This window comes from Solanum dulcamara, chromosome 5 (assembly GCF_947179165.1).
Source record: "Solanum dulcamara chromosome 5, daSolDulc1.2, whole genome shotgun sequence".
Taxonomy (NCBI): domain Eukaryota; kingdom Viridiplantae; phylum Streptophyta; class Magnoliopsida; order Solanales; family Solanaceae; genus Solanum; species Solanum dulcamara.
Window position 1 is genome coordinate 66481242 of NC_077241.1, and position 12308 is coordinate 66493549.

The 12308-nt window shown below is 33.2% G+C and overlaps 2 protein-coding genes and 1 non-coding gene across 3 annotated transcripts; 2 read left to right on the forward strand and 1 right to left on the reverse strand.

The window, feature by feature from the left end:
• Positions 1-1935: 1935 nt before the first annotated feature.
• Positions 1936-3915, forward strand: LOC129890676 (uncharacterized). Its single transcript, XM_055966176.1, has 3 exons — positions 1936-2773; positions 3029-3663; positions 3820-3915. The coding sequence occupies exons 1-3, from the start codon at positions 1936-1938 to the stop codon at positions 3913-3915; spliced, it is 1569 nt and encodes a 522-aa protein (XP_055822151.1).
• Positions 3916-9951: 6036 nt separating this feature from the next.
• On the forward strand, positions 9952-11634 carry LOC129888404 (subtilisin-like protease SBT1.8). The gene is made up of 2 exons (XM_055963381.1): positions 9952-10664; positions 10778-11634. The coding sequence occupies exons 1-2, from the start codon at positions 10323-10325 to the stop codon at positions 10844-10846; spliced, it is 411 nt and encodes a 136-aa protein (XP_055819356.1). The 5' UTR covers positions 9952-10322; the 3' UTR covers positions 10847-11634.
• Positions 11448-11643, reverse strand: LOC129890870 (U2 spliceosomal RNA). The gene has a single exon (XR_008767064.1). It is a non-coding gene; the product is annotated as a U2 spliceosomal RNA (small nuclear RNA).
• Between the last annotated feature and the right edge of the window lie 665 nt (positions 11644-12308).

Sequence of the window (12308 nt, forward strand, 5' to 3'; positions counted from 1 at the left end):
CCTTTGACTAGAAAGAATGTCTTTTCATAGTGTTCTTTTGCCAAACATTATTATTTAATAACTATCCAAGTTGTCCTAAACCAAACCAAACACTTCACGTAAAATTAGGAAATAAATGATAAAGTTAGCTTTTTCTATATTATTAGAATATATCAAAGTGGAAGTATTATATGAATATACTAATAGGAATATAACTTTTTCTTAAATATAATTTAATTTCATGATGCTAATGGAATTCCATTGAGGCATCAACTCACAGAAATTGGATTCATGCTAACTAAAAGGTTAATCAAATATTGTCCCCATCTTATTTCTAGCAATTTGGATCTGTGAAGGTGTTAAACTAATGAAAACATCCTAACCAACATTTTAGTATTCTTTCTATGTTCCATCATTTGGTAGTTGAATTAAACTGTAACGTACCAACGGATTTCAAGTTACTGCAAGTTAATTATCTATTGTTAATATAACAAAAATATGTTTAACAACTCATATCAATCAACTCTTAGACATACCAAAATATGTATAACAACTCATATCAATCAACTCTTAGACATAACAAAATATGTATAACAACTCATATCAATCAACTCTTAGACATAACAAAATATGTATAACAACTCATATCAATCAACTCTTAGACATAACAAAATATGTATAACAACTCATATCAATCAACTCATATCAAACATGAAACATTTATCAATTTCTCAACTTATCAATATCAACATAACAAAATCAAGTTAATAGATGTATGAACTCATTAGGACATAAATCTATCAAGAAAACCCAATTCTTATGAAAATTCAATCTCAAATAAGATATAGGGCACATGGTGAATTTAATCCATGTTTTTAGTAGCCTTACATACCTTAGTGTAGATTTTGAAGAAACCTTGATGTTAGGTCTTCAAAGGGAAACTTGAATCCTTGAGTTTGCGAGGATTTTATTGGAGATAATTTGAGAGAGAAGGGGATAAAGATTTAGCTTGTTTGGAGAGGAAAAAGACTGAAATTTTGATCCAAAACGCGTCCAGTTATGTATATAGATATTAGGTAATTTTACCAAAATATCCCTACAAAATCTGGAAAATCGGCAAAAATTCACTGCAGGTCTTCTCTGTTCGATCAAGCATAACTTTTGACTACGAACTCAGAAAAATACAATCTTGGTGGCGTTGGAAAGAAGACTCAAAGACCTTTAATTTGATAGGTTATGGGACACCCAGTTCGTTATATTTTAGGAGATATGGTCGTTTGAAGTTGACCCTTATACTAACTCATTCGGAAACTTAGCCGAAATGAATTCTTTGGACTTGGCTTGATTTTTTTGGGATCCCTTATGACCCTAAATCATATGTAATATATTTTAAATACTTATGAATCAATCATAGATCATATATACAATTTGAATCCTTCGAGTTCGATCTTATAAGTACATGAAGAATGGTCCGAATCTTAGTGGGAAAAAAATTGGGGTGTTACAGTGTACTTATTCAGATTATGAATGTAGACCCATTTTAAGGGTATATGTGCGTGAAACATTGATTTAGAATCGTCAAGATCAAGAAATGTTAAATGATCTTCAAGAAAATAAAGTATCGAGGAGTATACTCTTTCTATTCTTATTCCTATTCCTACTCCTACTCATACTCATACTCCTGAATTTGACCATACTACTCTGGAAACTGCACAGTCATCTAATCATGTTCAATTTGATGTAACTGGCTTTTACATTGGTATATCATTCAAGAATAAGCAAGAGCTAGATACTACCTTGAAAATTTCTTGTGTGAAAAAAGATTTTAGAATGAAAAAGGTGATCAACTCGCATACTGTGTATTGTGTCAAATATGTACATCCCGAAAGCAAGTGGTGACTGAGAGTTATAAAGCTTGAAAGTTCTGATAGATTTTATATCAAAGAGTATGAAAAAATGCATACATGTGATTCGCAACATCTCGTGAGTCATAACCCACATGCCACAACAAAAGTCGTTGGTGAATACTACAAGGATAGGTTTCCCAAAGGTAAAGGTCCTTCTATAAAGGATATTCAGAATTCAATCAGTACTGAATTAGGCTTCAAAGTTAGTTATTGGAAGGTTTGGAGGGGAACTGAGATTGCAAAGGCTTTGGTAAGGGGGACATATAAGTACGGTTATGCAATACTTGATGCTTACCATTATATGCTTACAACATTAAATCTGGAAAGTAATACAAATTTGAAGCTCGATAAAAATGGAAGGTTCAAATATTTTTTTATTGCCTATGGAGCTTCGATTCGTCATTTTCAACATATTCGAAAAGTCATCGCTATGAATGGGACATTTTTGAATAGTAAGTATGGAGGAGTGTTATTGTCTGCCGTAGCACAAGATGCCGAGGATCATATTTTTTCGATGTCATTTTGTGTAGCGGACACTGAGTGTGATGCCTCCTACCGATACTTTTCCGAGCAAATAAGCAACTTTGTGGATGATACCCCAGAATTATGCATAATTTCTGACAGAAATCCAAGTATTAAAAAGATGGTTGAAATTGTGTTTCCTTTGTCTCATTATGGTTGTTGCATGAGGCACCTCGGAGAAAACATCCGAAATTACATTCACAATGAAAAAGTCGTCTACCACTTTTATAAAGCGGCAAAAGCGTACAGTGTAGATGAATTCAATGATCACTTCAATCAAATAAGGAATATGATTTCAGGGGCGCTGCACATTTGGAACATGTTTGATTTTAAAGATGGAGCAAAGCATTTTTTTTGGGAAATAGGTAAACTGCTGAACTTGCTGAAATTGTGTAAACCACTGTGTATTGAATAATAATTACAGCAGCTGCAATATCTGTTGCATGAAATAAGTGTAGCAATTGTGAAACAAATACAACAACTGCTGAAACTGCTGTTTTGCATAAATATATTTCAGTAATTTTAATTTTATTAACAATTTTGATTGTTATTTTTATAGGTACAAAATTATGACGTCAAACATTGCTGAGTTGATTAATACAATATTTTTGATGAAAGAGAATATCTCATTACTGCTCTTTTTGATGAACTAAATCGGAGATACGGAGAAATTTTTTATGAGAGGCACAACATATTCATCAATGCATCAAACATTTTTGTTCCTAAGATAGAACGAAAAATTGTAAAAAATGCTAATTTGGGGAACAAGCTATTGGTTCATCAAACTGTCAAGTACGAGTACATTGTCACTGGTCACAATGCAGTTGTAACGGTTAATTTTCAATGCAAATCTTGCACCCGTAGAGTTTTTAATCTTAACAAAATACTGTGTCCACATTCTATAGCAGCGCTTCGATGCCAATATGGTGATGATTATGGAAAGCGCATTTATGAATATTCATCTCCATATTACAAGGTAAAAACTTACCTTTTTGAATACTTGAAGAAAATTAAACCCGTGCGACCAGAAGATATTTGGAAAATTCCTAAGGGACTTTTAGAGAGGAAAATACTTCCTTCGCATGTTGAACCAGGCAAGGTGGGAAGGCCAAGAAGAGATGAAAAGGAATCGGAGAGTCATTTCCAACCAAAAAAAATAAATATTCCATATGCAAAAGGGTTGGGCATAAAAGAACAACATGCTCGGAGCGAAATGCTCCACAGGAATAGATTAGATATCGAAAGTACTTTTGTTGTTAGTGAATTTTTTAAATTTATATGTAATGTTGGTGTTGAACAATCTTCTTAATGAATGCTTTAATTCTCAAAAAATTGCATGTGAGATTGTTGAATCCTAAACAAGTAGGCAGTTTGCTTCAGCAACTACAATACATGTTGTGGATTTTCTCAGGAAGTTGGCAGCTTGCTTCAGCAACTGCTATACTTGCCGAGAAAAATCTCAGCAAATAGGCAGTTTGCTTCAGCAATTGCTTCACTTGCTGAATAAAATCTCAGCAAGTAGGACATCTTTTTCATCAATAATTGTACTTGCTGAGATTTTTCTCAGCAAATAGACAGTTTGTTTCAGCAATTGCTTCACTTGCTGAATAAAATCTTGGAAGTCTTGTTTAGCCACTATTGTACTTGCTGAGGTTTTTCTCAGCAAGTTACTGAATTTGTTGCAGCAATTAGAATATTTGCTTTCATTTTATGAATAAATTAATATATAATTATATAAAATTGCCACTAAAATCAAGTCTAACTATTATAATATATAAAATCACTCTATTTATTATTTAATATGATTGATATAATCAATTAATAATCAAATTACTCAATTAAGATTGATTACACGTGTAATTACTAGATTTATCGCCTGTTATGAATAAATTATTATGTAATTGTATAAGATCACTACTAAAATCAAGTCTAACTATTATAATATATAAAAACTATTTTATTTATCATTTAATATGATTGATGTAATTAATTAATAATCAAATTACTCAATTAAGATTGACTACGCATTTAATTACTCGATTTATCGCCTGTTATAAATAAATTGTTATGTAATTGAATAAGATCGTCACTAAAATCAAGTCTACGTATTATAATATATAAAAACCACTCTATTTATCATATAATATGATTGATAAAATGAATTAATAATCAAATTACTCAATTAAAATTGACTACGCGTGTAATTACTCGATTTATCCCCTGTTATGAATAAATTACTATATAATTGTATAAGATCGCCACTAAAATCAAGTCTCACTATTATAATATATAAAACCACTCTATTTATCATTTATATAATTGATATAATCAATTAACAATCAAATTACTCAATAACTTGCTAAGAATTATTTTAGCAACTGCAGCAGCTGCTGAATTAGACCACCTACTTGCTAAGAATTTTTTTAGCAATTACAACAATTATTGAATTAGATAACCTAATTGCTTAAATAAATTTCAGGAAATACAACAGTTGCTGAAGCAAATTAGTTAATTACTACAAAAATCTCCAACAAGTAGAGCAGTTGTTGTAGCAGACTTCCTACTTGCTAAAAAATTATTCATCAATTGAAGCAATTGCTGAAGCAAACTGCCTATTTGCTGAGATTTTTTCTCAGCAAGTACAACAGTTGCTGAAGCAAAGTGCCTACTTGCTGAGATTTTATTTAGCAAGTAAAGTAATTGTTGAAGCAGACTGCCTACTGTTGTGAAAATCCATAGCATGTACTGTAGTTGCTGAAGCAAAATGACAATTTTCAACAAGTAATACATACAGTAAAATTTACAGCAGATTAAACAAATTTACTTTTACAATATACCTAATAGTATTACTTAGAATCATATATTGTCTTACAAAAATGAATATACATAATAACTTAAAAATTAAATTGTCTAAGAATCATTCATAAACTAACAAACATTGTTAACATAAACACTATGACTTCAGTTCCCCTTCAATGATGCCCTCTATACACCTGTACCGCATCTTGTTAACGAAATTGTCATTCATAAGGGTCATAGGAGTGTTGGTGATCAAGTGCTCAATATATCCAAGTGCATATGAACCGCACGCTGCTGATGAATCATTTTTTGGGGCATTCGCCAATCTCTCAAAATTCCATTCTTTGTTCAACAGTTTGTCGGACAAGCTGTCGAATATTTTGCTTTGTTTTAAGAACCTAGGAAGAAATTCTGTCATCGGTAGAATGTGTGCCAAAAATTACTCATCAAAAAAACAAATTTGTTTCAATCATACACATTAATTTTTCCCTCATCAATAAGAATTTCAAGTGCGACAAAATATTTTTTGCCTAGGTTCAAGATAGTGAAAATTCTCTTGACACTACGCCACGGGACATCGCCAGGAAATAATTTACCTCCTCTACAATAATTCAAATAGAACTTATCAAAGAAAAACTGATCAATGCGTTCCTTCAAAGAGATGGTACTCGGTTGAGAACTCTCTTCGACCAACTGCTCATAGATACTTTTAAAGTAATTAGGAAAGTCAAAATCAAAGATTATATTTTTGGCATCATAGTGGTGAGATATTCAATATGCCTTTGATGCATTAGGCATAATATTTCATTTACATGATGCAATAATAAAAGAAAATAAGATGAGAGAGATACAAAAATTGCTACAGTAGATACAGCAACTGCTGAGACAGAATAAGCAATTGTTGCAACAACACACAAAATCATTGTAGCAAGTGCTGCAACTAATGGAACTGTTTTAGAAAAATAAATTAAAGTTATTAAAACTTACGCGTTCCTCCCATCACTTGTGCATATTGGTCATCATGTCGAAGTCCTCAAAATAAAATTCATGCATTATGTAAGATTTTTTGTGAGAATCTTTAGCCTTCAAGATATCTTTTATTTTTTTTGTATGATTTACTTTTTGCATGCTTGTAGATAACAACAGGTTGATGCTCGATTATTTGCATCGCTGAAGGTGTCTTGGCAACCCTCTTTCCTTTGACACTTCTAGTGCATTCGAAATTTGCTTTCTCCTCTTATTGATAATCGGAGTATAGGAATTTGAAATCTTTTTTGATGATGTAACACCCCTCTTGGCCATATGACTTTTAATGGATTCATCTAAAGATTGAATGTTTTGAGCCATTAAATTCATCTTATCTGTACATATTTTACATTGACAAGCACAAAGAGGCACTTTAGAAGTACCGATACCACCTCTAGAAGATTCATCTATTATGAATGGAGGTGTTGGAGGAACTCGAGCATTCTCATCAATAGGAGAAAATCCTGTTTCTCCACCAACACCAAAAACACTAGGAACAAAAGGGGAAGACCTTCCTCCTACACCGATACCACTATCATGATCAATATCAACATACGGAGTAAATACCCCTTTTCCTCTTTCATCACTATCCACATGTAGAGTAAACACCCTTTCTCTCCTGCCATCACTATCTCCCCTGCCAACAACATCACCATATGTAGCAAGGGCCACCGAAGGATCAAAATATCTCTTAACAACTTCAGTATCTCTTTTGATGGCTACAAAATCATCCAAGTCTTTTTCAAATTTTTAAATTTTTTCATCCTCGATCAACTCCAAAGGCACAAACCCAGTGAGAAATTTCATCTCCATCTTACTAGGTGTAGGCACTAACAATGGATACACAATCTACATATATTTTTAAAAAATTAAAATATAATTAATTAAACTAAATAGAAAAATTATAGCAACAATGAAAGTTGCAATAGCTGTTGTAGTTGTCTGAAACTATTACAACAGTTATATTAACTGCTGAAATATTTACAGTAACTGCTGCAAGCTACTGCAACTGTGTTTGCACCTATTACAATAGTTATAGCAAATGTTGAAATATTTACAGTAATAGCTACAAACTACTGCAATTGTGTATACAACTATTACAAAAGTTACAACAACTGCTGAAATATTTACAACAATTGCTACAAACTACTGCAATTGTGTATACAACTATTACAAAAGTTACAACAACTGCTGAAATATTTACAACAATTGCTGCAAACTACTATAATTATGTCTGCAACTATTACAATAGTTAAAGCAACTGCTGAAATATTTACAACAATTGTTGCAAACTACTGTAACTGTGTCTACAACTATTAGTAACTGCTGGAATATTATTATTGATCGCCGAAATCCATCTAATGATCCGCGGCGAAGTTACTTCTTCCGAAATCATCTTTAATTTCTTTCGAAGGTAGGGAATAGCCTCAAATGCCCAACACTACATAAAACAACGACATATAAAAATGATCAAAATTATGAATTGACTAAAAAAAATTGAAAAAAAATTAAAGTTTACCATGAAGGCCATGGAAAACCTAAAGATTGGCGGTATTCACATCTTTATTTACTGCCTTCAATAATATTCAACCGTCATCTTGTAGGATTCTTGACCCCATGAATAGGCACAAAATGCCTTTTTATCTGCTGAAAGCAAAATCATTTCAGCCGGAGTCTTTGTGTTTGGATCTCTATCAAGAAGAATACAATGCAAAAAATAAACCAAGCACAAAGACTTTTTTGCATCTCTTGAAACAGTATCAGATTTGAGATGCTCAATCAGATCATCCTTCTTGAAGGTCCTCCCCGCTGAATTAATAATATTTTGTCACCTATCCGTAACCTTGGACAACATTTTTCCATCAGCATATTTTTTGCCAAGTGACAATTCAAACCAGTCATAATGGCAAATTATTTCATGCCAAAACGAGCTGGCATGCCACAAAAATTTATCCAAACCTCCGTTGATCGCTGAAAATTAATTTAGCAGCGGAGAAATTGATACACCAACTTTATTTGAAACTGCTAAGTCATCTTCTCAGGTAGGTCCAGATAGATGCCAAATATGAAAGACCTAAAGATTTTTTCCAACTTTTGTTGCTTCAAATTTTTTCTAAAATCACTAAAAGACTTCACCAAATCGGACTTCACAATAACAGAACCAGAAAAATTTGGATATTCATCCATATTGGTCACAAATTTGTAATCTAAATATCGGACAACCTTGATATGTGAGGTGTCATTACCTGAAGATTTAACTGGAGAGAATTCGGCAGAATTTGGTGTTCCCCTTTCCTCTGGAACAGATATATCATGTCGGAACTTTGTTCTCTCTTCATATCTATCTGTTTCTCCTCCTCACCATCTTCTACATCTTTACCACCTTCATCATCTACATTCTTAGAAGAAGCATCTCTTTCACCTTCTTCTTTTTCTATAGATTTTTCTGATCTTAATGTTTTTCTTCTTGAGACATGGATTTTTCTTTTTCTTGAGATTTTGGAGTTGCCTCACTCTCAGCAAGGGCATGAGCCTATTCATCAAGTGCGGATATTTTATTGGTCTTATTTTTGGAGGCTTCTTCTGCTTCTTTTTGCCTCTGTGTCATAAGTCTCCTCCTTCTAGTATATCTATTAGGAGTAGTAGCAGTAGCATCATCAGTTGTCTTTCTTTTTTTGTGAGACATTTATCTGCACCACATGTAATGAAAAAAAACATCAATTAATTTAACCAGTCATTCAAAATAAATATGAAAAGCAAACTACTATAGTTGTTCATAGACTTGTTTTAGCAACCTCAACAACTGTGTGTTTTAATCACACAAGTTCTTAAGTTGCTGCAACAACAATGTATTTTTTAAGGACAACAACCCAGTAACAAAAAAAATATGTGAAATTCACAATAATAACAACAAATATACTATTTATTAGGGTATGCAACAACAAAATATGTGAGATTCGGGCTCCTATTCTTCTATTTAATCATAAATCACCATTTTCACAATTTAAAAATGGTTGAAATTTTTGTTGAGTTACTGAAGTTGAGAAGTAACAACTTCAGCAATTGTTGTGTGAAACTTCAATTGTTACTTCACCAGTTGCTGCAATAGTTCAGCAGTTGCTGCAAAAAACTTCAGTTGTTCATAGACTTGTTTCAGCAACCTCAACAATTGTGTGTTTTAATCACACAAGTTCTTAAATTGCTGCAACAACAATATTTTTTAAGCACACAAGTTCTTAAGTTGCTGCAACAACAACATTTTTTAAGTACAATAACCAAGCAACCCATCAAACAACAACGAAAATATGTAAAATCACAACAATAACAATGAAAATATTTGAAATTCAGGCTCTTCTTCTTCTATTTAAACCCAAATAATCATTTTCACATTAAAAAAAACAAAAAACCCTAACAATGAAGAGAAAAAAAAAAGAATTTACCTTTAAAAATTGAAATTCTAACAGTGACAAGAGAAGACAATGACGGCGACAAGATTGACAGAGATGAAAGGAGAGAGATTAAGAAGAGAAAATAATTTTGGGAGAGATTTGAGAGAGTGCGGAGATGAAGAAAGATCGAAGAAGTTGAAGAAAAGTTGGAGAAGAGAAGTTGAAAAGTCCAACTGACAAGAATTTGAATATATTTGAAAAAAGAATTTGAGACTTTATTATATTTTTAAAAAAAGATTAACAAGTTTAAAAAATTACATTTTACCCCATTTAACTTAATCTCTAACTAAAAATATTTTAACTTGGACTTGGTCAATAGTGACGTTTTCTTAATTAGAGACTCTATAACTCAATTTTCTGTGGAAGGTCTACTAATCTTATAATCCACCTTTAACATACTACTCTTTCTCCACACATCAACATTTGCAATTCCCATTTCCACCAAGAAAACCTACATTGTTTACATGAAACATCATCTCAAACCTCCATCTTTCTCTACTCACCATCAATGGTACAAAACCCACCTCCAATGTCTCACTTCTTCCCCCGAAAATTCACTTCTCTACACTTACACCACCGCTTATCCTGGATTTGCCGCAAGTTTGAATTCTCATTAAGTTGAATTACTCCATCAATCTGTATGAAGACAGTAATTACACCCCCACAAACAACACGCACCCCTGAATTTCTCGGCCTCGATAAGCTCAATTTTGGGGCTGGACGTACTTTACCGGAATTCAACACTGCTGCTCAGGATGTTACAATTGGGGTACTTGATAGTGGAATTTGGCCGGAATCGGAAAGTTTTAGTGATTTGGGTATGTCGAATGTGCCGTCTAGATGGAGAAGGAAATGTCAATCGGCACTTGATTTTGACCCAAAAGTGCATTGCAATAGGAAACTTATAGCGCACTGCTCCAAGGAGATTCAATCGCCCCGGATCAGGAAGGACATGGCACACATACTGCGAGCACAGCCGCAGGTAGAGAAATTACAAGGGAGCTACATAAATTGGGAGGAGGGAATAATTTTCACATGTATATCTAGGTTTCGTGTAAAAAATATTGGATTCAGCTGAACTCGTATTGCATGCAGGATCAATTGTGGCAAATGCTAGTCTTTTTGGCTATGCCAAAGGGACTGCTAGAGGGATGGCCCGTATAGCGAGCTATAAAGTGTGCTGGAATGAAATTTGTGCAGGGTCAGATATTCTTGCTGCATTCGACCGTGCTATTATGGATGGTGTTGATGTGTTGTCTGTGTCATTGTCTAATAATTCGACGACTTATTATACAATCCATTGAAAAAGACTGAATTTCACTTGTGCAAACAAGTTTGCTGATGCTGGGCAAATCAACTACCCTTCATTCTCTGTCTTGTTTGGGATAAACACAAAGCGGATTGTTCGTTACACCAGAGAAGTGACCAATGTTGGAGATGCAAGGTCAGTGTATTGCTCCTTCATCCGTTACGGTAACAGTGGAGCCAGACAAGCTTGTATTCAAGAAAGTGGGAGAGAAGCGTGACATTTGTGTCCAAGAAATATGTTAAACCAGGAAATGCATTTGGTTGGATTTCTTGCAACTTTGCTAAAAATGAAGTGAGGAGTCCAGTTGCATATTCCTGGCTGACACACCAAAATTAGATTGGACCTATTAATTGTACAACTACTACAAGGGATGTAATGCCATAAATGACTCTATTTCTGTTTGGTGGAAATGTAATATCTACAAACTTTAGTAGTTAAAAAATTGTACTTGAATTAGAGGGGTGCGCCAGGCCCGTGCAGTAGTGCAACACATGGGAAACGCGCAAGAGCCCAGGTAGCAAGCTACCTTAATGGACTCCTCCCCTTAAAAAATTGAGTTAATATCGTGTGAACCAATGGTCCACATATCAGATATTAAACTGATAAGAACAGATACTACACTTGATCTTAGCCAAAAGGCCGAGAAAGGTATGCTTGTTCTAGTGTAAGTCACTGGCTTTTATGACAAAACACTTGCGTTAAAGTTCTGCTTTGGCTTTCGATGTGGGAAACTAACATATGGACATTCAACTTGGACTAAAACAATATGAGATGCACTTACATGAAAAATAAAGGTTATGGAGTCTGTTGTTTTTTATTTACAAAATATAAACTTATGAGTCAAATTTTATATTTTAAAAAGTTGAAATCATGATTTGAAATCCGAAATCATGAATTTTTGAGAATTTGAGATTTCATCTCATGTGTGATGACCATCTCATCTAAAAGCTTATATACAATATTTATATTAGTAAAATTGTGTCAAAATATGATAACTTGTGTGACCATCTCATCTAAAAAGCTTAATCTGTTAAATAGAGTATATTTTTATTTTACTTAATCCTCTTTGCAACAAAAGATGAACTTGCAAATATTACAAAGCAAGTGGTCTTTGTAAAGAGAACATGCTGAAGATGAATGCCGGTAATTTTCATTTTGTCTCTTCGTTTTTAGTAACTGCATCATCATTCGAAAAAAAAAGAAAGAGAAAAACATTATCAACTTCTAAAGGTTTGAATTCTACGACAGAAATATGATTCTGATATGCATTGGAAGACATGAACACTCTCCTTTCATGAACAGAAATAAACTTATGAT